This window comes from Haliotis asinina, chromosome 13 (assembly GCF_037392515.1).
Source record: "Haliotis asinina isolate JCU_RB_2024 chromosome 13, JCU_Hal_asi_v2, whole genome shotgun sequence".
NCBI classification, from domain to species: Eukaryota; Metazoa; Mollusca; class Gastropoda; order Lepetellida; family Haliotidae; genus Haliotis; species Haliotis asinina.
In genome coordinates this window covers 7,091,793-7,116,937 of record NC_090292.1, presented here as the reverse complement: position 1 = coordinate 7,116,937, position 25,145 = coordinate 7,091,793, and the positions used below count along the sequence as shown (strand labels likewise).

At 40.4% G+C, this 25,145-nt stretch overlaps 1 protein-coding gene across 2 annotated transcripts; it reads right to left on the bottom strand.

Annotated features, from left to right (window-relative positions):
* Positions 1–1,445: 1,445 nt before the first annotated feature.
* Positions 1,446–21,917, bottom strand: LOC137260021 (general transcription factor IIE subunit 2-like). Of its 2 annotated transcripts, none has more exons than XM_067797705.1 (9): positions 21,870–21,917; positions 21,368–21,485; positions 17,217–17,382; positions 15,824–15,909; positions 10,058–10,165; positions 9,485–9,679; positions 8,695–8,791; positions 5,837–5,952; positions 1,446–4,422 (listed from the first exon to the last, which is right to left on the bottom strand). In XM_067797705.1, exons 3-9 carry the CDS (start codon positions 17,362–17,364, stop codon positions 4,303–4,305), a joined length of 870 nt encoding a protein of 289 aa, XP_067653806.1. In that variant the 5' UTR covers positions 17,365–17,382; positions 21,368–21,485; positions 21,870–21,917; the 3' UTR covers positions 1,446–4,302. The 2 variants fall into 2 exon arrangements, with proteins under 2 accessions (XP_067653806.1, XP_067653805.1); XM_067797704.1 differs by having other exon boundaries at positions 21,372–21,485.
* Positions 21,918–25,145: the final 3,228 nt, after the last annotated feature.

Genomic DNA, 25,145 nt, shown 5'->3' with positions numbered 1-25,145 from the left:
GACCTTTGGTAGACATGTTTCTGTTATATTACTGGTGGAGCAATTCTGTACATGACTGTCGCTCCCAAACCAACTATTTTGTTGTGCAATGGACATGTTTTTGCTCAAACCTCAGAGTTCATTAGGGATCATGTGACTGTGTCGCCATGGAGATACTTTGCATAATATTACTATGTTACTTCAGTTCCACTGTAAATAGTTCCGTATAGTTCCCACCTGAAAGCCAGTATTTATTTTCTTGCTGTTAGTTTTCATTCTTTAGTTCATGACAGTTTAGTGTGATACATTTATTATTATTTATCTTTTGTTTCCATTTTTTTGCAATTTGTTAATTTGAACACTGCAGTGGGGATGCAATCGCTGCATTTTCATCTTTCTCTCACAATGTACATAGACAGCACAAGTTAATATTTGGGGGGAACCAACCATCGAAAGGCATCTTCTCTAAAGTTCATCAGATATTTGTCTGCTCTCTCTTACCAGCATCTCCAAAGGACACTAAAGATTGTTTACAAATATATGTATCAGAACATTTGTTGGTTTTCCAGGGTAAATCATTTAGTAAACATTAAAAATTTCGTTGGTGTCTGATCTCAAAGGAATATCCAGATTTGATGATTTGATGTCTGGGATGTTTGAGGTGAGAGCTGGCCGGTCATGGTTGATGACTTTCCCGGCCTGATGAACATTGGAGATAGAGCCGACAGCTACAACCTGTGATGTATATAGTTGGCAGAAATGGGATGACACAGTCACATGATTGCTGTAGATTTTGGTTTTTAAGAATAGCTAGTTTGGTGGACTATTTTTATCCTGAAGTTATCGTTCTATACATTGAATAAAGGTGAATTCCTGAAATATTACTTGTGAATTTGTTATTTGTGTTTTGTCCAACTTGGCAGTCATTGTGGTCATTCAATACACATTCACACCAGTCAGCATTATTTCAACCATGCTGTTGATTGGTTCCATATATTTTCACAGAGCATTTAAAAGTGTGGTTGGTTACCTAGACTCGCAGAGTGACTGAAACATGTGATATCCAGAGTCAGCATTATTTCAACCATGTTGCTGATCGGTTACCATGGAGCGAGTGAAAGGTGTGCTATCCACAGTAAGCAAACTTCTACTATATGACAGAAAACTTAGATATGACTGCCCCAATTAATGGACTAATGTATATCATACATGTTTCCCAGCCAGCCATGTTCTACATTTGACCAGGGAATGTTGAGTACAAAAATCTGTTATGAGGCGAAACAACAAAAAGCAGTTTCATGCTCTGTCTTTACGGACAGATCCGCAAGACATCTGTGTCTTTACAGACAAATCCCCAAGTCTACAGCCCCGTTTGTATGATACACATCTGTGTCTGTGTCTTTCCGGACAGATCCCCAAGTCTACAATGCCCTAGGTTTCCTAAGAAATCACATAGAAATCTCAAATTGCTTTGATATATTTTATTACAAAGAATGACTGCTACAAAGAAATCCATCAGGATCATTTAATGAGAGTAGTGAACACTTCCAGCTTTCATGAAATGTGCACAACTTATTTCATTTTGCTTGCAAAATACTAAAAAAGATCATTGTCATCAAAATCTGATTTTCACTTCCTTTTTGAATTTTGCTCCTTTTTGAGATTTTGTTGGTCCCTAACACGTTGAGTTAAAGGACAAATAAATGAGAAACCAACTGCTTACAAACATCCTTGATAAGCGCCATGACGATAAATATCTACTATACCTTGGCTCACTCTGATGGTTTTATTGGATGGCTTCTCATTCATCATGTGCATATGCTGGGGAATTGACCAATCACAACTCACTTTCACTTCTGACATTACCTAACCGACTAAACCTGGCAACATAAATGACATACTCTTAAAGAGGTAAAGGAGTTGAAGCATATAAGTGTCAATTTGTCTGCATATTTTCCGAGTTGCACTGTGAACAACCCTTCACGACTGAGACCGCTATTTTTGTTGACACCGGCAAGCTTGGTTGTAATGGTGGCTTGGTTCATTGGCTACTGTGAGAATGCAGAGCCAGCCAAGGGAGGTAATAAAATATTCAGGATGTATTCATAGATGTGTTCAGGGTATAGTGGAGATTTATCACAACATATCGGTATACTCTAGAGATTATCAAGGATGGCTATAAAGGTGAGTGAGTGAGGGAGGGAGTTATGTTTTACGCCACCCTCAACAATATTCCAGCTATATGGCGGCGGTCTGTAAATAATCGAGTCTGGACCCGACAATCCAGTAATCAACAACATGAGCATTGATCTGCACAATTGGGAACCGATGACATGTGTCAACCAAGTCATCGAGCCTGACCACCTGATCCCGTTAGTTGCCTCTTATGACAAGCACAGTTGCCTTTTATGGCAAGAATGGGTTACTGAAGGCCTATTCTACCCTGGGATCTTCACAGGTCTGGCTATAAAGGACTCATGCTGACAGTTAAATAATCAAGAAACAAGACAAAACAGGAAAAATAAACCAGTATCTGACTCTTGAACTCTGGCTTTCCGAAGGGCACCACATTTCACACTTATGTTCTGACACATCTCACGGCGAGTCTCTCAACAAACAATACAATGAGTAGTATACCAGGGGTCATCAAGACACAATGTTCAAAGTATGATGTCTGAATCATGACGACACAATGTTCAAAGTATGATGTCTGAATCATGACGACACAATGTTCAAAGTATGATGTCTGAATCATGATGACACAATGTTCAAAGTATGATCTCTGAATCATGACGACACAATGTTCAAAGTATGATGTCTGAATCATGACGACACAATGTTCAAAGTATGATGTCTGAATCATGACGACACAATGTTCAAAGTATGATGTCTGAATCATGACGACACAATGTTCAAAGTATGATGTCTGAATCATGATGACACAATGTTCAAAGTATGATGTCTGAATCATGACGACACAATGTTCAAAGTATGATGTCTGAATCATGATGACACAATGTTCAAAGTATGATGTCATGACGACACAATGCAACTTATAAAGTGACCGAATGTAACACGTTTATTTGGGCTTACACTTTCTTAGTAAAGACAAGACTTCTGTCATGTTGAGTCCCATCCTGGATTCGAAACCGCACCCTCAGAGTCACCAGCACCTAATTGTCAGCACACCAAGTCAGCCGCTTAACCCACTCAACCATTGTGACTTCAGTCACAACAACACAAACTTCAAGATGTCAGGCCGACACTATGTCCTGTGACAACACAAAGCTTGCGAGATGAATGCAAACACTGAACTGAATATGCGATGATACAATAAGGATAAAAAAAGAAAATCAAACGATGGTTGAACAGATGTTGCACATCATACGATTCACGCCAGTTCCATGGACAGATTCAAGTACTTTAAGATCTTATTATTCATAGTCTGATTCCTATGAACATCATAGCGTCATACCATGCAGACATTAGTTAATCTCATATGTATATGTTATAACCATGGTGACAATTCTTGTCTGGTTGAGGTGGTTGTAAACAACCAAGTCTGGAACAGGCAACCAATTCACCGAACAGGACAATCAGTCAAGGGAACTTGAAAACTAATAAACATATAATACCCAATGAAATGAGGACCATAATCAAAACATCAGTTGGACTGCTATGTTTTTGTAGAATTTATGTCTAAAGAAACAAAAATGAGTGTTATCAGGGGGGAGTACAAAGAAAGGGACAGCCAGGAGTTCCGTAAGCACATGTACCTGTGCCCACAAAGGTATTGATTCATGAACCTGTGCTGTGCTGTCCCCAACCCTTGTTGCACAAATGGCTGTCTTTTGCAATAAACTCACAGAGTTGGTATGATGTTCTGATTATTATCAGCGTTTCATTGAGCATTATATGTTTATTAGTTTTCAAATCCGACTACAATTCATCAGTCCCCTTCTGAGCCAGACTGACTGTAGTTCGGGCTTGTGACCCAGCGGCTGCTACAATACACCAGAACAGCCGAAAGTAATATCAATAACAATTGACCTTGACATTACACTATGACCGGAAGTTTCTCCAAAATAGTAGATCTTCACATGTACAATGAGAACAAAATATCACAAAATACACTTTCATTTAGAATGATGCTTAGTCTCTGTAAATATATTTTGACAGAAAGAAATAATTTGGTTCAAGGACTGAGACTCAGGAATGAGAGGTCTCCAGTCAGTTTCATTCAAACTGTTGTCCTTCCAGATATGAGAATGAATTATGTCCTTGTCCACTATGTGACCTCCTCTGGTCAAGGTGACCTCAGGGTCACGTCTTCTTGTTAGCTATGCCATGGGTGTAGTCTTCCAGGACATTGTCAAGATGGTCGTTGTGCTTCTTGAATTGTTTCCCTTTCCGACTTCCTCCCTTCTTCCGCTTGACAGCCATCTGGAAGCATTTTCACATGAATGAGTGAGGGAAGGAGGGAAGAAGGGAGGAGGGATGAAAGGAGTGAGTGAGTGAGTGAGTGAGTGAGTGAGTGAGTGAGTGAGAAAGGGAGGGAGTATGGATCAAAGTACTGATGGACAACATTTGACTCCAGTTAGTCATGGGTGTATAGAATCAAACTACTGACAGGCAGCATTTGACCAGTTGACCATTGTACCAGTTAGTCATGTGTTTAAGTGGGGGAGAACCAGCATGGATTAAACTACTGATGGACAACATTTGACTCCAGTTAGTCATGGGTGTATAGAATCAAACTACTGACAGGCAGCATTTGACCAGTTGACCATTGTACCAGTTAGTCATGTGTTTAAGTGGGGGAGAACCAGCATGGATTAAACTACTGATGGACAACATTTGACTCCAGTTAGTCATGGGTGTATAGAATCAAACTACTGACAGGCAGCATTTGACCAGTTGACCATTGTACCAGTTAGTCATGTGTTTAAGTGGGGGAGAACCAGCATGGATTAAACTACTGATGGACAACATTTGACTCCAGTTAGTCATGGGTGTATAGAATCAAACTACTGACAGGCAGCATTTGACCAGTTGACCATTGTACCAGTTAGTCATGTGTTTAAGTGGGGGAGAACCAGCATGGATTAAACTACTGATGGACATTTGACTCCAGTTAGTCACAGGTGTAAGTGAGGGTGAGACTGCATGTATCAAACTACTTATGGATGGACAGCATTAAATCCAGTTAATCATGGGTGTAAGTGAGCATATCAGAGTGACCACATAAATAATTAATTAAATGCAGGAAAATCAGTCTGCAATATTCCACCCATATCACAGCCTCTGCAAAAAAACAATTGTGCTCCAGTACACAAGAGGTATGGTACAAACCATGTCATTAGTGTATCATTCTACCAGAGTACCAAGTATCTGGTGCGGGGTGTGCCTGGGGTACCAGCTCCTTGGTATATCTTATCAGGGTACCAAGCCACTGGGCACCAAGTAACTGAGATAAGATGTCACTGGGGTACCAACTCATTTGGGTACCTTCTTACCAGGGTACCAATCCACGGCATTTCCAAGTAAATGGGACAAAATGTCACTCGGTTACCAATTCCGTTGGGGATAATGTTACCAGGGTACCAATCCACTGCATTGCCAGGAAAGTGGGACAAAATGTCACTGGGGTACCAATTCATTTGGGTACAATCTTACCAGGGTACCAATCCACAGGAGTGCCATAACCAAGCCACTGCCGTCATTTGACCAGCATTTTGCACCTTCCTTTGAATCTTATTCAAAGATGGGGATACCTTGGGGACACTTTCCGATCAGACTGCACAGATTGTTCAACTTGATCCTAACATTGTCATAAAAGAGAAGGATTTGTACATACAACTGGTTTGGGTCCGAGGTCTTGCATGGAGGTGATGCCGTGCTTGTCTAGGTATTCCTCTATCTTCTTCTCATCCAGACCGTCCACTGCAACACTCCGCCACATCTTCTGGAATTCTGCATCAATCATATAATTATTGAGCATGTTTCCCTATATTTTCTTTAATTTTTTTTTTCAAATTTATTAAAATCTACATATTTTAGATATTTAAATACTTACCTTACCATAAGTCGTATGCATATTACCTCAAGCTTCGCTTAAAAGAGATCAGACAGTCATTGATGCCCCATTCCCTCAAATGGTTACCTCATGTATCGGCGAGTCTATAGGTGAGTGAGTGAGTGAGTTTACTTTTACGCCGCACTCAACAATATTCCAGCTATATGGCGGCGGTCTGTAAATAATCGAGTCTGGACCAGACAATCCAGTGATCAACAACATGAGCATCGATCTGCGCAAATGGGAACCGATGACATGTGTCAACCAAGTCAGCGAGTCGGACCACCCGATCCCGTTAGTCACCTCTTACGAACAAGTCTGTAGGTATGGAAGTGGCGTGATCTCCTCACCTGCGCAAGCACGGATCATTCAAAAATCACTTTTACTGGAAAGCAGGTCTGAAGAGCCCAGAGTGGGGAGGAGCGTCCAGCGTTGGGAGGGAGTTACCGCCCTATGGTAAGGTAAGTATTTAATTATTTAAAATATTTAGATTTTAATAAATTTTTAACTTACCTTACCATAAGTCTTATGCATATGGCTTCGACAGTAGGAAGGTGGTGTCGGGCCCCAGGAGACCAATCCAACTACCAAAGCACATGCAACTAGGACCCGAGAAACTAACTGTAGTCAGGATCAGGAAGCCCTGAAGCAGGAAAACAGATAGTAAGTCAAGGAACTCAATGGAAACCAACACATTCAACAACATGAAGGTAAACCATGAGACCAAATGGTAAGCATAAGTGGGCACCTATTCGGCAACAGGCCGAGTGAGCTGCTCTGCAACCACAAGTGGCCAAAAGAGATCAGACCCTCCATGTCCTCGGCCAAATCTTGCAAGTGATGGCTGGCGAAGAGTGCCGAAGACTGCCGATGACTTCCTGGAGTACCCGTCCATGCACACTGGGATGGTGCAGTTCCTATGAAGAGCCAAGGTAGACGCCACGTTCGATGAGGGTTCCTTAAAGCAGTCGACCAATGCTGTAGTATGTTGATTACAACTTCCATCTCTAGGTAGTTGACATGCAAAGTTTGTGCGTTGCTTGCCCAAATCCCCCTTGCAACCTCGTTGTCCGGGTGGGCACGACAACCTTGTAGCAACGTATCTACATAGAGATGACTGTTACTGTCCATATCTGTCAAATATGTCTCAGTAACGTCGCTTTGGTCGTGGATAAAATCTTATCCGACAGGTCAAATGCTGAGGTGTGTAGGCCGAGAGGACACTGCCACTGTCGTAACAGTAACGGAGAGAGCAGAGCTTGCGGTATCATGGCTTGAAACTATGTTGTGTCAGATACAACTCTGACTTCATGTAACTACCACAAATGCGATACAGTGCTATGTACACCATAAACGTTGCTGCAGGAAACACAATGAAGCTGAATATTCATAGAGAGGCAAAAGAACAGGTACACACCTTCTCTATAATGAAGGCGTTAGTGCCTGAAACACTTTGTCATCAGATCGTCAGCATGGTAAGATGTGAGCAAGCTGCCCTTCATGTGAAGTCTACTTACAGCTGACTGGCTGTCGCGGTAGAAATTGTCATAATTATGTTGCTGTCAACGCCCAGAAACACATACAACACTGAATCAGCTGTAGAAGACCTCTTCGGCTCGGGGAGACAATCAAATGCCGCTTCAGACAGCATTTATCAATCAGTTTTATCTGTACTTCATTACTGTTCAGCTTGTCCCGGAAAAACACGAGTGAGAATGAGAATAGAAGACTTCAGGTCGTTGTATTAGTGATCTTCCACAGAAGATAACACCATGGTCATCTAATACAGGAGCTGTGAAGCAAATGCTCCACTTCCCAACGTTGATACACATTGACTGTAGTGCACGGGCTCAATGAAGTGTCATAAATAATGTTGTTGAATTCTTTGCTGCCTGTGCATGGCGACATAATGTTAGTGCTGTATGCTTGTTTGTAAGGAGGAACCAGTCGTGGTTGTTCATATCTTCCACAGCCTTATTCAGGACGCTTCCCCCTACCCATGCCGGACGTCAAGAAGGGAACCCGAGAATGATCCTGTTGACGGTGCTAACCATCGGAGTCTGACTTGGCACAGCCACGGCCTCTGGTGATACACTCGTCGATACATGAGGTAGCCATTCGAGGGAATGGTGCATCAACGACTGTCTGATCTCTTTTAGGCGAAGCTTGAGGTAATATGCATAAGACCTATGGTAAGGTAAGTTGAAAATTGATATTTTTTGCATAAATTTCTTATCTCCTGCCATGATACATTTGCAAGTCACCATTTGTTGCTGAGGTCCAATTCAAACACAACGATTTTCTGAAAAACAATTAATCTGAAAATAGGTTGGGTTTCCAAACAAACAGTGCCAGACATCACCTTCATTAGACTAGTGGGTGGTGACATAAATACTAGTACTAACGGAATTGCAATATGGACTTGTGAGTAGAGTTCCAGTTTTCACGCTACATCTATACAAACATTCATGAAATCACAGCAGACCCTGCACAAAACTGAAGTGTTATGGCAGATTTGTCTCCCCTGACTTTCAGAAACTTTCTACTATTTCAAATGAGAATCAGTTGTTTCATCTGAAGTTTTCACAGAGAAGAGTAAATGAAGATCGAGAAAGGTCAGAATTAGTTTGAGGGTTTACCTTCATCTATCTTAAACTGGCAATACTTGTCATTGTAATACAGGACCTTCTTCTTGTCCATGGGCCTCGTCACATAGATGATATGTTCACCGAGCTGCTGCAAACACAAGTACAAGAAACAGGTCAGTAGCCACAGAACCGTGACTTTCAGTTGATAGTTTCACACACAGTAGGACCCAGTATTTCTTTCAGTAGCAGCTGGGAGCATACCAGACATGGGTCAGTGCCATGACTTTCAGTCGACACTTTCACACACAGTAGGACCCAGTATTTCTTTCAGTAGCAGCTGGGAGCATACCAGACACGGGTCAGTGCCATGACTTTCAGTCGACACTTTCACACACAGTAGGACATAGTGCATTATTAGCCCGATTAGCCCTGACTACCTGTGAGGCACTAGAAAGTTAACAGTCACATGATCTATCCCACCGGGTACCCATTCACTGCTGGGTGAACAGACGTAATTGTTTAAACAAACTGATGAGATGAGTTGAATTCAGTACAGTATTTACATGTGATTCTGACCTCAGCTAAAAATGTAATGACTAGGAATTATCTAAGGTAATATTCTCTCTAAAACGGATTTTGAAAACTGAACATGGAACATCTCTCTGCTAAATGACACTGTCACTGCACTTGTCTATCTTCACAAGTTAATATCAAACTCATTCATAGCATCACTCATTCATGGACCACTTATTGGCATATCATGAACATATATAGAGTATGGCAGAAAACATATTTACATATTATTCTGACGTATGCCAGCGTGTGCATATTCGCCCCTTACTTTGAAAACTTTGGCTGCGTCTGGCAACGACTCCTCAATGTCTTCCATCAGAATCCCACCTCGCCCATGCAGGTCATAGCTCTTCAACAGCTTTATCAGGCTTTTTCGGTCCCTCACCTCATACTTCGGTTTGAACAGGAACTTCTTTATGTTTCTTTCTTCAACAACGATGATCTTCGGATTGTTTATGAGTGCCTGAAATATATAGATTTAAGACATAAAACGCCATAATTATGAGCAATTGCCCTTGGCCCCTTGGATTCTGTCTCTGTTTTATTCAGATGTTTACTTGTACTTGGTTAGACTCGTAACTAGGCTACACTTTGTAATATTGGGTTGCACCAGTGCAAGTTGCACAGCACTAAATCGAGCCCTGAAGTGTAATACCCCAGTTCACCTCTGTGGTGAGCCAGTGTTACCATGGCAACATGCAACCCCCATTCACCCTCTGCACGTTACCACGGTAAGGCAATGCCCCGGTTCACCTCTGTGGTGAGCCAGTGTTACCATGGCAACATGCAACCCCCATTTACCCCCTGCATGTTAGCATGGTAATGCAATGCCCCAGTTCACCTCTGTGTTCAGCCAGTGTCTCATCCTGCTGCCGATGTCCAGCTGGTTTGTCTCATCCAGTATTTCTTCGATGTCCAGCGGCTCGGGCTCACCATTCTGATGTCGAATCTTGAATAAGATCATTTCAATGAACTTTGCTGTTTGAACAACAGTAACAACGGTTATATAACTGCTGGAGTGAGTGAGTGAGTGAGTGAGTGAGTGAGTGAGTGAGTGAGTGAGTTTAATTTCATGCAAATTTTAGCAATATTCCCACATCATGGCAGGGGACACCATAAATGCTTTACACATTATACCTATGTGGGGAACTGAACCTGGGCCTTTGGCATAGCCAGCGAACACTTTACCACTTGGCTACCCCACCATCCCCCGAAGAGAGTAGGATACAGTGGATGGAGAGATGGATGTACAGGTGGAAGTGAGTGTGGAAATCATGAGAAGGAACTTTTTTACATATTCTTATTGGTTCTAACAGAACATGTCTAAAAAGAAATATTCTCCCATCTCCCTGTGCTGGAGTGGACATGTGTCCCAGTAACCTACTGCTAGGCACATATCAGATGATCCTGCGCACTAAACGCATTCGTGACAAGAAAGGCGGTACAATGAATTGGGCGACTACACTTGGCTGCTACAGGTACCTTGACGATTATGCAATTACAATACATGCTAACCGTGACATGAAATCAACACCGCATATTCCTTCGAATGATAAGACTGCAATTTCAGGCATAAGATACTGATATTCCACGCTAACCTTTAGCTAAGACGAAGACAAATATATGATTGGGGCATTGACAAGCATTTTAGATATTCAACAGTTTTGTTAAAAAGAAACCCCAGGAAAATGTCATTTGCTTCGTGAAATGGATCGGTGGTCCTCAACATATTTGCTCAGTATATTGTGTTGATTCAATTCGTTGGGATTGTACCTGTTCCCAAATCGAGTGTACTATAACAATTCATGCGTGAAACGCACGAGGAAAATAAACCTCTCGATATTTATCAGACAACCTGTCTCCCTCTTGTTTCAAGTGGATTGTTCTGTGTGGCGTTCCCAAGTATGCAAATTGGGGTCATTTGTCAGATCGTGGATCATCTTATATGTGTTTACCAGTAGGTGTCCCAGGATTTGCTACGAAGTTGGACTTGTTAACAAGAACCCATTAGTATAGTGAGTGAATTTAGTTTTACACCACTTTTAACAATTCTTTAGCAATAACCATAAATGTGCTCCACAGATTGTTCTCATTTGGTTAATCGAACCAGGGCATGATGAGTGCGCGCTTTAACTCGGCTACCTCACCACCCCTGAAGGCATTAAGAGATGCAGTTCTATGAGGTCTTTTGCAGGTGGCAAGAAAAACATGCATGTTGGCATCATTGTGAGTGGGGAAACTGTTGTACAGCTGTTAGTAGCTGATGTAGCACATTTACAGTGTCACTATTATGATTTTGCTATGGAATTTGTTAGTGATATATTTTCATATGCACGTATGATATATGTATTAAATTTCATAAGAGAGTAAGTTGTAGAAAAGGTTCATTTTAAGCAAAAATTGGTTGAGCTACCTCCATCCTGTTGTTATGCATGCATGTGATTACTTTGCAATTACTCTGGATTATTTCACAAAGTGACTTAATAATGTGATGACAGGTTTTCTTTAACACAAGGACATTTTGTGAACCATATCATCCGATCCTCCTGTTCACCCTTTAAGACAAGCATGGGCTACTGCAGATCAATTCTGACCCAGATCTTCCTGGGAATAATACACACTGAATGCGCGTGTATACAGGGCTCCAGATAATTTTTCAACATGAGGAGTATGTAAGCCTTAATTTTTCGATATACTGGGAAAAGTTAGAGTACTGAATGGAATTTAATGGCGTGTAAGTAATCTCGTGTTCCGTTTCATATATGCGCCACAACATTGCTACTGTTGTGTAAACAGGTCAATAAACAATATGTAATTTTCTGAATAAAATTGATATTTTATACTTATCCTGACTCATGCTTAACTGCTTATCTCCTCCTCCTGGTGAAGGTTGTGGAACACCTGAAATCCCTTGAAGTTCCCTTCTAAAAGAAGCAGACATAAAAATATACTCATCCATGAGCCCTTTACCCACGCACATGGTCAGCTGATGATGATTGTCAGTCTCTCCTTACTAATCGCCTGACACGAGAATCATAGGAATTATAGGCGTGTCTGTGAGGGGGCGGCTAGGAGGGCTTTCATCATGAGTCAGGATAAGTATAAAATATCAATTTTATTCAGAAAATTACATACAGTCAGGCCTTGTTAATCCGGACACTTCTGTTTTTCATCAAAAACATTCGGATAGTGAAACGTACGGACTACTGAAACGAACTTTTATGAACACAACTACAGTAGAGTTACTTCCCTTAGACATTGCAATACAAAAACATACGAATGTATACAAGTTTCAAAAGACTTTATTACAGTTTGTAGACATAACAACTTGAATATTCATATGACAACCAATCAATACATACAATCATGTCTGGATAGATTATACATAACTAACAAAACTCACCTGTGAAAGAAATCGAAGTGCTTCTCAGAGATTAAGCGTTTGTGGCCGGCCATCTTCAGCACACTGGATGAAATGCATCCATTGGCTGAATGTGAGATGTGGTGTCAAGAAATGAACTTTCACGTTGGTCAGTTTGATATTGGCACACTGGCATTGTCACAAAGTAAGATCACGTGTCAACCATGTGATCGCATCTGTCTGTCAAATAATATCTTAGCCAATCACAAAACATGGCTTTAGGGTTTTCAATTTGTATCTTTGATGTACCGCCAGATTAATGAAGCAAAACTGTGGGTAATTAGCTAATCTGTTACCGCTAATTAACGTCCAGACACGGAGAGTAAAGCACCGGATTAATGAATCAATAGGTAATGACTTTACATAGTAAACAAAACAAGATTGATTACAGCTAGTTATTTTTGGGATATCGCGGGAATCGGATTGCCGGAGTCTGGACTAACGCGGCCTGACTGGATTTTAACTTATCCCAACACATGCTTAATTACTTACAGAATCTGACGGAAACGGTGGTGGGTCAGGATATGCTGGATTCAGCTGGCTGTCAAAATTACATCCAATAATTTTCCCCCAAACGGGAAGTTGTAATTCAGTCCTGTCCTTCTAATATTCATTGTAGATTCTGGGGGGGATCACATCCAGTTGAACTTGTCTTTCGTAGAAGGCATTGTTGACTGGTACATGATGACATCAAAAGTAACTAGCATCCTGGTAGTTTCTGATGCAACTAAATGTCAATATACAGCAATCGAGACTAGTTGTGACCCCTCTTCATGTACAAGTAAGTATCTTCATTCCGAGTACAGTCTCATGATCACTCATGCTAGTCTGTTCAAGACGTGCACATGGACTTTCCACCATTATACTCCGCAGAGCATCTGGCTTCCACAAGTCACGTGATAAATCGGGTGAGTGAAGTCAGCGTCTTCGGGGAACTGTTAGTTTCTGAGCAACGACGAGAGGCCCAAATTGATGAATGCCAGTGACGTCCTCCGTGGCTATGTCTCGTAGGTAGTGGTTGGCAAACACCCTGTTTGACTTTGAAAAGCAACCCTCCATTATAGTTGATAGCGAGCAATTCCCATGTAGTGCTAGTGTCAAGGCTAGCTCTGTGACTTCATGCGGGTTGGAGGCTCGCGGAGGTTCCAATCCTGCTGCTTTATATGCTCTAAGTATAACAGCTCTGATCCACACTAAGAAAGTGTTGTGGGATACTTCCTTAGGTGTCTCAGTAGATATAGGGATAAACAGGCGCTTGAACCGTTGTCTTCTAGACTTGGTACATGCAATGTATATTTTCAATGCTCTGACTGGATATAATGATAAGTGTTGGGTATCATGAGGTCCCAGGATTGAAGACAAGGCTGGTATGCAGAACTGTGTCGAGTTGACCTGGCAGCTGATTCTTGGCAATGAAATCCCCTCGAAGACCCAAGTGAGCTGTTTTTTTGGTGATGTGCATCAAATTTTGTTTGATAAAAGTCTAGAGCACGAATTTCTGATATTCTTGCAGTTGTAGCCAAGGTAAGTAAAAATAGCATCTTTTGAGTCAGCATTTCAATTGAGGTCTGATTGAGTGGCTCATACGCATCACTTGTGAGGTGTTGGAGGACCACATTCTAGGATGCTGAGAGCGTCTGTAGGTCAGACTAATGGATCTGGTACCGATGACACAAAGGTTGCTGTCTGTTTGTTGAACCTGGTTGCAAATAAGTCTATTTGCAGCAATCCGCAGACATTCGACTGGTGCGTCCCCATTGCGCGTGTGGTCTCAAGTGTTGGGAGTCTGCATCCAAATGTAGATGACTTTCTGATACTGGAACAGTAACACCACATTCTGCATAGGGCGTTGTCTCTCAAGGACCAATCTGACTGCAGATGTGACGTCACCGGTGCAGCAGTCAACTGATCATGATGAAATCTTTTTCAGACCGTGATACCCTTTGCCAGCATTCTGGTTTGCCGAGTACGTGTCTAGATGAGTAAAAGCGTGCGAAAAAACTCAAGACGCATAAAGCTGATGTAGACAGACTGTCTTCTAGGTAGAAGTGTAGGAATTTTTCCACCGAATTTTTCCTCCAAAGATAATAACGTCATCTCTTGTGATCGGAGGTGTAGTTTGCAGTGGTATCTTGTAGTCGTGTAAAAGAATCTTCATGACGAATTCGTTGAGAATTCCCCAATTCTTCCAGTAGAGTTGAAGATGGGAACGGCTGGTGGTAGAAGACCAAATACCGCATACAACATAAACTTAGTTAAAGGACTGAAATAGCTGAAAAACTTATCGCTGTAATCGGGACACCAGGTGCCTCCAACCGTCCTCGTCGAGCGAAGAGGAGAAAATGACAATCATGGCCGATCAACTGACAATGTGCGTGGGTAAAGGGAGGCTACTCGTGGGTGAGTGTATTTTTACGTCTGCTTCTTTTAGAAGGGAACTTCAGGTGTTCCACTGCCTTCATCAGGAAGAGAAGATAAGCAGCTCAGTTGGAGTCAGGATAAGGAAAACTAAATGATTCTAAGATCACACATCATTGCTGTGGTGCGTATCCGCTATGTTTTCTAATTTTTTCCTACCGCACTGAGCATATTTTTTAGCCGTACATACACCGATATGCCCTTATCTGGAGCCCTGTGTAGAGATATCCTGACCTCTGGAATCTGAATCTGCAGTTCAGTGTTAGAATATATGCCAGTGCTCCGTTGTTCAAAACAACTTATCTCTTAAGGTCAACCTTATCTCTAAGATTACAATCTTAGACCTTCACTAAAGATAGCCTCCCGTTGCACAAAACAACCTTAACTAAGGATAACCTTACATTAAGATTGATAACTAAGGTTGGCCCGACCCAACCTTAGCGTCTCTAAGATTGGGAAGGGAATTTGGCGGCTGCTTTTATTTTATACGAGATTGAGGGAAGATTGAGGAAGCAGGGAGTGTACAGAGATAGAACGTGTCAACTGGACATGCTGAATTCACATGGTAACTAGGGATGCTTCCATTACTCCTGCGCTGAAGAGTTCAGCCTTAGTTAAGGTTACGGCTGAGTTAAGGTTGCCCTGAGGTTGTTTTGTGCAACAGGCGTATCTTTTTCTTAAGGTGATCGTAACGCTACACTTAGTGTCTAAGGTTGATCTTAGCTAAGGTTGTTTAGTCGATCAAGCCGTCTGAGTTTGTGGCATTACCTTCATGTGTTTCACTATTTTAGCCAGAACACCAAACTTGAACTGTGAACTGCCTTGTGCTGTCTTGTAGTCCAGGGGAGCTGCCTCTGCGTAGAGGAACGTCAATATTAAATAAGGCAGCAATGCCTTCTGCAGCAAGGTTTACATGACACAGAAATGTGCTCCAATGTACAGAATAGAAGCTGAAAAATACAAACACTGTGTCACCTTCGACACAATAATAATCAGTGTTCAAAACTTGTTACATCAGAATTAAAGTTCTTGCAACTAATGTCTTCACTAAACCATCATTACAGTCTGCAACATCATTTCATCATGCTATAGGACCCTTGTGTTTCACAGAAGTTAGTAACTGGGGATTCTGTGGACACCTGATTTTGTACTTTAGGTCAGTTGTTTTCGTTGTTTAATGACAAGTTCAGCAATATTCCAGCTACATGGTGTTGGTCTGTAAGTAATCAAACCTGGGCCAGACAATCCAGTGATCAACATCATGAGCACTGACCTACACAAATGGCATATGATGACGTGCCAACCAAGTCAGCTAGCCTGGCCACTCATTAACTACCGGTAAACTCTCTCACTCACACATGTTCAACCAAGTCAGTGAGTCAGGGCTCCATTCCTCAAAGTGATCGTAGCCTTAAGTTGATCATAACTCTCATACTTTAACATAAACTACGACAGTCGTAGCGCTAAGTTGATCGTAACTCTCATACTTTAACATTGACTATTGTAGCCCTATTGATTGCTTTGAGGAACGGGGCCCTGATCAAAAGAAAAATGTAGTTTAATATTATGACAAGCACAGACTGCTGCTGACTTTACATGGAACCTCCAGATGCTAATATGCTTCATGTATTTAAAACTTTTTGACTTGACAGTTAGACTTGAGGTATTATTTAACATGTTTAGTTATGGTTTTGAAAACTAAAGGCTATTGATTTTGGAACTATTTGTTTGCTTTTGCTTCTTGAAATTTCATTTCCCTTGTAGTGAAAAGGTTTTTGCTTGTGCTTTGAAAAGTGCTGTCAGGGTATGTCTCATGGACACAGAAGAAAATCAAAACTTATGTTTGGCTGAGTGAGTGAGTTTGGTTTTATACTTTTAGCAATATTCCAGTAAAACCATGCAGGGGACACCAGAAATGGACTTCAAACACTGTACCCATCCTGTAAATCAAGCTCAGGTCTTCAGCATGACGAGCAAATGCTTTAACCACTGGGCTACCTCACCGCCCCTACTTGTTAATAATGTATAATCTGCTAAGCTGGTCCCTCACAGGGGAAACAGGTAAATACAAGGACAAATGTGGAGTCAGTCAGCGGAACAGGATGTGGTAGAATGTAACTTAAGGGAAGAACAAAGAAGGCAGTGAATTAACACCACTTACGTTTGGGTTTGGGTGTTGATGATTTGATCTTCTGCTTTTTAGACTTGTGTTCATTTTCATCACCCTTGTGTTTTCTTTTCTCTACTGATGGTTGTGCCTTGGCTCGCTGGAGAAACTTGTTCCTTCCCTTGAGCAGCTCAGGATCCATGGCTCGGGTCTGATGTAGCTGTAAGCATGGCAACCCATCAAGAATCGGTTAGAAAGGGAAAAACAAAAGTTTGTCGTATGTTGATTAACCCCACAGTCAACAATATTCCAGTAGCATGAATGTATTCTCTTAATTATTGTTACAGGATATTTATATAGTGCACATATCCAACTAGTGATTGCTCAAGGTGCTGGTACTTTTTGATCACTGGATGTCAATCTCAACAGCACGTCATATTATTAATCTCAACTCCCTGGGGAGTATACAACTCTTGGTGCACCTCTAGGCACACCAAGTTTCTTGTGACTTTTTCATCCTAACGGGGTACCTATTCACAGCTGGGTGGACTGGGACGCATAGTCACGGTACTTAGTCCAAGTACAGCAACTTGACATTTCTGTACCCGCAACTAGATGTTTGCATGTACCACCATCTGGTCATACAGATTAGTGGGTTCTGCACAGGGTAGTAATACTAGTATGCTGCACACTAGGGGTTGTGACAACACCGAAAGAGTCTGCACACAAAGTTGAATCCAAGGTTTTCACACCTGATCACAGGTGGGCTCGATCCCAATACCTCAAGCTCACTGGATCACTAGACTGGTCCTTCAGTCAACTCAAACACTGCACTCCCTACTACCTGATTCAGCTGAAGACACGCATCTTGTGCTACCACTGTTATGTGTCCATATCAAAAAATAGGATTATCTCAAGGACCTTAGTGCTAAGATAGCTGTGTGTATCAACATCTGTGTCATCGGCTTTTAGCTTAGGGGACCTTAGAGCTTAGGGGATCTTAACTCCCATGATTTAACCAGGGCTCGGTTTAAGAAATGTCAACCTACTTGCAACCTAAGGTAGAAAAACTAGTTGCTTCAGCCAAATTCCAGTTGCACTGCTTTTATTGCAATATGCAATGAAAGAAATGCACTGTTGAACTGTTCAGATGTTTTCAAACACATAATATTGCAAATAATGCAAAAGTTTTCCATTCCTCATTAAATTTGTAATTTTGATATTTTTGGGCATTACTTCTGGCTGGATTTATAAATGTCTCTAATTTATGATTCAACTGATCATCTGTAGTTATATCACCCAGCCTCAAAATGCCACATGCATCAGCAATGTCAATGGAATCACTCTCAGTTACCATGGTGCCACTTGTGTCAGCCACTTGATTTGATTTCTTCAGGAAAAAGTTGTATTACTTGCTTTTTTCTATCCATTGCTATCTTCATTCATGGTATTGATATTTAAAACTGACTGAATAATCAACATGAAGAACATTAGTGGTGCTCCTCTGACTGAAAATAATTGAAAATAATCAAAAATTGATCAAAAGGAGGATTAAAAATTATCGATACAAAAACATATTTTCAATAAATCAGAATTTGTTGTTTCAGCACAACACACCTGACTGTTGTGAAGTAACCATTAAGTCTAACGATTATCGACAAAGAAACGTGCCGACAACAGTATAAGCTATACACCTTGTAACATTTTAACCACTAATTAAGTTCAGTTACATTTCCATTTCTTACAATCATACATTTCACTACATTGCAGTATTAGTTATAAAAAAACATTAATTAGAAACAAAACCTGGAGAAAATCCTTAAAAACTGGTGATTACATTGAAAATGTATATGTTTTGATCATAATAAAAAATCTGATTATCAATCGTTTACCACAAGTCCTCTGATAATCACTAGTTGATTAATTTCTGATTCCCAACACTAACAAACATGGGGTTAGCTCTCTGTATACACACTTGTATATAATTTATTACCTACGAGGACGAACATATTAGGGTTCATATTTTTCACATGATGCCCTAAGGCAAAATATCACTTTGTCATGGTAACATGACATGATGAACAATGCCATGACATCACGGTTCTTCAGTGACGTTGTGTTCTACATGTGGCGACAGCATGTAGTCAACTTTGTTTGAAAATAGAGTTGGGTTTACTTTCCTCAATTTAACGACTTCGGTAATAAACAGAATATTATATTCATGCCCATGACATACTATGTTTGCGACACTCATGCCTAAATATCAGAATATCCCTCGCTCTCGTGCAGGAAATACCGACATGTTAGGCAACTGTGTTGTAAACTTAGAATGATATGGGCACACATATAATATCCTCTCTCACTATATATAGAGCATTTTGGTATAGATGCTAACACCATTATCAAGTGATTAACTTATCACACACTTGATAAAGGAATTTTAATGTACACTGACATATCACATACATTGGAATAATAAAGTTGCATATCGACAGAACTATCCCCTTGTTCAATACACCAACTTACAATGCTGTTGAAGGGATTGCTGTTGGCACAGGTACTACAGATATGCTTAAAGAGGAACTAAGGCGGAGCGAATAATGTTTCTCGCCAACGGTCTAATTACGAAATCAAACTGCAAATTGGTCAGCGCCCACTCCCTCGCGCATGACAGACAAAGGGACTGGGCTCCGATCCACCTTAGCAGAATTCCTTCACCTAAACAGTCAAGAGGCCGGATGCCCATCATACACCATTATTTAAAAATATCCTTGTAATCCTTGTCTGATCGTAACAAAATATCCCTGCAGTGTAGTTTTTTTCGGATGCTTGGATGGTATAGTGACTGATCCAATTTGATCCTATTTCTATGGTTTTTCACCTTGATATTAAATCATTTTATGTGAAAATATGGTGCCTACAAGCACGTAGCAAGCCATTAGTTTCGGTCCGAAAGATTGCAAAGCTTTATGTTCAGATAGTTTTGAGTGTTGGCCCAGCTGTGACAGCAAATATCATACGTAACTTTTAGTAGCTATGGTAGCTACCCTGGTTTATTATCTATGATAATAAAAACAGACACAGTTGATTTATTTGAATTCATAAACTAAAAACAATGACTTTGCCATTGGTAGAGAAATCTGAAAATTTTCTTACCTAAAAAAAACTGATTACACCTATTTACCCAAGTACACAGCAAATGCCAAATTTATAACAGGTATAATTAGTGGTAACACCACACAAGTTACTCATACAAAGTTCCCATTTGGCATTTCTCCTGTCTGGAGTAAATACTCAACATTATAAATTAAGGTCTGTCGTAGCAAACGTATAGTATGTTATGTAATATGTGCATGTAAGTGATGCAAGAGGGTTTACAAGCTGAGTTACAAAAACAAACATCGATAAAAGGATTAACCGATAACACACTGATTGATTAATTACTGTTTTATCTTCTACATCGGATTTGTGAAAAGGCAGTGCGTGTAGATGTATTAATCTATACTGACTACACCCTGTCGCAAAGTGAGAGTGTAAAAACAACATCCTCCCTTCAGGTTTATCAGGTTTCCAACGATGTGTTACTTTTTCGCAAATTAGACTTTTCTAAGAAACACGACATTGTGCAGGATTATTTACCAGCTAGGAATATCATTCTTTTATGTGGATATTGATGGATACATTCCTGAACAAGGCAGTAGCCTGTCATTGTTGCTATAAAATTAGTCTGTTTTACATTCATTATTTGCATTTTGTTTTAATTTATTTGTTGTAGCATTCAGCAGAATCTGTATGACAGAAAACACACACTAGATCGCGTATGTGTGTGAAATAGCACAAAACAGCACAAAAGTTCGATATGGATAAACACGAGGGTAAGCAAGTAAACGTCTTCACATAAGTACGAGAACCTATAATAGGGTGTAACCGATAGCAGCGATGGTGGTATACAGTATTGACTTTTCCATAATAAACTAAAAAAACACACGTGAAATACAGTTTAAAAATCTCAAGAAAATACGAGGGGTAATCGACCACTAGAATCTGAATAGGATTTAAGGTGATGTTCCCGACCACGATGCAGGGTCATGTCTTGACTGTGTAGTACTGTATCGCGGCTCTCGGTTATTAGTAGTTCTAACAGGTGTTGCGTGAGCAAATGAACACATTGAGTTCTCAATAAAACATTGATACAAACCACATACCTACCAGATATGAGAAACAAAAAATATAGTGAATCCCCGAGCCCTGTACCGGAAGTGTATACAGAGTTACTTCCCTTCGTTACGGTACTACTTCCTCATTGTCGCCACTCACATGTTTCTGTAACATACAAGACGGCCAGCGATATGATTTGATGGTTTTGTGATGGGGTACATTGGGATGCTACTGGCGCTCTGATTCGAAGAGTGAAACGGAAGAAGAAATGGATAACTTCACGTACGCATCCCGAGGATTCCATTCAGGAATGATTATGGAGTGCGAATATCTCACTGTCAAAACGCCCCAGCAAATTTGGTCACATAGCTTCAGCCATGTTGGAAATTTATACTAATTTTATGAATAATACATATAACTCAATTTATATAATTATCAATTAAAACTGCTTCTATTGTTTTACTTTTGTTATTTCAAAAACATTTTGCACCTTTTTATAGACAATTATGTAGTAAAGGCAGATGGAAACAGATTAGAAAAAAGCCATACCTGAGAAAGTGAAAATGATGGTTCCTGCTCAACAACAGTTAGTGGAGTGAAGAGGAAAACGGGTGGCCAAAGGAAGTAAGGTCAGAGGACACAATAGCCAATACGGAAAAAGGTAACACACCAAAGGAAGTCTTTGATGTGTCCTATAAATAGAGAAGGGAAAATCCCAAAGAATGGGTTGTCTGGCTAAGAATAGAGAGGAAGTTAAGGGAAATCCTTGTTGACAAGGTTCCAACAAGCAGAAGGAAAAGGTGAAGATGTATAGAGGTGGCATTCAACGACAAGACTATGACAACATAGGACAAATGAACACTTAACATACAATGATGTGTATGTGTTACTTTTGTGAATGACTTGATTTGAAATTTGCACAATAAATAAAAACACTGCTACATATGCAATAAATGTATATGTTTGTAAACTTCCATATTATATTCATCATATAATACTATATAGTAATACTTCTGATTAATTTTCTATTACTACACTGAAATGAGAGCTAAAAGTAATATTTGTGTATGTACAACACTGTAACGACAGTTATTCGCCTATTATTAATGCTGTCGTACGTAATTACAAGAATAAAATTAAATGTTTGTAGAAAATGTTGACTGACCCTAAATAAATTGTTATTGTCAGCAAGTATAATACTTATCAATACAATCTAGAACTTTTGTTAATTAACCTGCTGGTAAGGTGAGGTCGTAAATACGTAGCCTTTTGATACGGACAAACTTTGTGGATGAAAAAGTTCTTTATCTACGTGAAGCGACGTTTCGATACAGATTCTTGTATCGTTGTCAACAAAGTATAAGACAGGGTGATGTACAACAAACACGCACACACACTCACATGAACATTAATTAAGAACCACCCATTTGCATGCTATAAGGTTGTGTTTAACACAACACACCGGTCATTCATGATACGGAAACCAAACACATGGTTATAATTTCGTTAACTGAACCATCTCAAGTGCCAATCCATCGACTACCAACACTGCTGCTGCTTTCGACAGTAATTTATTGACGGTCATGCGGGGGCACTAAAACGTTATCAACAATCATGTCCCAAACTATGGTCACACAGGCAATGTCTGCTGTCCAACGTACATAAAGTTCTCAAAAAAACGTTCACCGTTCAATCCTACGCCCACAGTAACGGTGACATCAGTATTTGGTGTATCCTCCCCTCGCACGGATAACTCCTCCTCGAAACGCCGAATGCGCATCATTCATTGGAATCCTCTGCCATTCCTCCTGAGAGAGACGCAGAGAGAGAATGAATGAATGAAATAACGGGTTGTTGCATCCATAAAGTTTGTCCTTATCGGATTTACCACTAATTGACATTCAATAATGCATTTAGTGAAGGCGAGTGGTACTAAGTGTAGAGCTCAAGTCACAAAGCAGTGGAAGTTAAGCACCGCGGAGCTCGGGAAGTCATTGGATGGGTGACAGTGTTTAGGCAGTTTGGCTCCTGAGGGTTTCTAGGACTTAAGTCCTGCCCAACAACGAAACACTTGTGGTACATGTGGTCTCACCTTAGGCAAGAGAGTTTTTTATTAAAGAAAAAAGAAAGAAAAAGAAAAGGCCTCTGTTCACCCAGCAGAAAATGGGTATCCGGTGAGATAAAGTCATATGACCATAACTTCTAGCAGATGCTCATTGGAATATCCTGATTAATAATAATCAGATTATAATTACAGCGTACAGTGAACAACTAGTCAGGTGGATACTAGTAGCTATGTAAGTGAATTATTATTATTAAAGGAAATGTTGAGACTCTGCGGAACTGCATGAGTTGGGGCAGCCACATTGTGAACCCCTGTGAATTATTGATAAAAGTATAAAATATTTGCTATTTTACCCTTTATGCTGTGTCGTAAATATATTAATGTCCTGCATTATCCTATTTTACGGTAACAAAGCCTCCAAGTTTTAACCATATTGATTTTCTTCTTCAAATGAAGATTTGCTTAATATCACTTCAACCGCTTTGCCTTGTGTCTGGAGTTAAAATACTAATTTCGCTACTTAGTGCGGTTTTCCATGTATTTCGTCATCCTGTGGACTTCCGAAATGTGGAAGTAGTCAGTTTACATACATTTGCACTGTTTCCAGAACACAGTCTCGTATGGAATACTGTCAGGGACATTCTCGTGATCTCGCATTGTCGTTGGCTTTATAGGCTTGTTTCCAGAGGTCGAGATCGGGATAATGTCCCTTACAGTATTCCATAGTCTCGAGTATGATTGCTGTTCATACACGAAAAAAGTCATGACCGGTCACGTGACCAGCCTCTCGTGTGCTATGGAAAAGCTGTTTATCGTATACCTTCATACTAAAACTTTTTAAGAAATCCAAGTGAACACGTGATGCAGTGAGTTACTTTAGTTTTACAACGCCTTCAGCAATATTTGAGTAATATATACTCCGCTGCGGTCTTGTGGTACTCTTTACCCTTTGACCTCAAGCTCGCACCAGTTCTGCATCGATCCTTTGAAAGGAACACCCAACGTCGCCAGTTTACGGGCGGTGCGTGTGTGCACGCGCACGTGCGTGCAAGCTTTCGTGGTAAGAAATAAAGTAAGGTTTACGAGGGACTGATAAAACCCCGTATTTCCCGAGACACGATGTGATAACGCATTTATCTAGCTGAATGTTTTCACTAAATCAAAACAAAACAACACGCATCGAATCGACTTGCTGTCATGTTGACACCAGCTGATAGTTTGACCTCAATGCACTGCACGTTACTAAAGGCTTGTCGATGCACGCTTTTCTTACTTTGCGTCGTCACCGAGACGTATCGGGGTGATATGACTTTCGCAGCGGGAGTATACGACTTTTATACTCCCGCTGGCGGATCGTGATGGATTTACATGGTATTTTATCAGAGTCATGTGGACCAATCAAAACCCGACATTCTTACACGGGGCTAGATAATGCGAGTTGACGATTTACATTCTCGCTCTCTAAAAGCAAACTGATGAGATACTCTATGGCAAAGTAATTCTGACCACTTCAGAAATCAAACATGTAGGGATTGTTGATGCAGAAAACATGTTTTCATCAATAAATTTATAATTTCACACATTAAAGATAATTGCTGTCAAAGGTTATACTTTTTATGTTGCAAAGTACAAAGTATTAAAATAGTGTGGTAATTGTCAATGTAAAATTTAGTTCAGATGAGGTTCAGAAAGTCTAGCTAGGCAATAACCTTTATTAGTTTTCCTAAAAGTATTAACATGATTGTAAAAACAGATTACTT

What these genes read in the sequence shown, in the direction of transcription:
- LOC137260021 (XM_067797705.1), bottom strand. Translation starts at nt 17,364, where the DNA reads ATGGATCCTGAGCTGCTCAAGGGAAGGAACAAGTTTCTCCAGCGAGCC. An exon ending in ATCAACACCCAAACCCAAAC is followed by an intron (nt 15,910 to 17,216) that starts GTAAGTGGTGTT and finishes TCCTCTACGCAG; the next exon opens with AGGCAGCTCCCCTGGACTAC. An exon ending in ACCTCGGACCCAAACCAGTT is followed by an intron (nt 4,423 to 5,836) that starts GTATGTACAAAT and finishes AAATGCTTCCAG; the next exon opens with ATGGCTGTCAAGCGGAAGAA.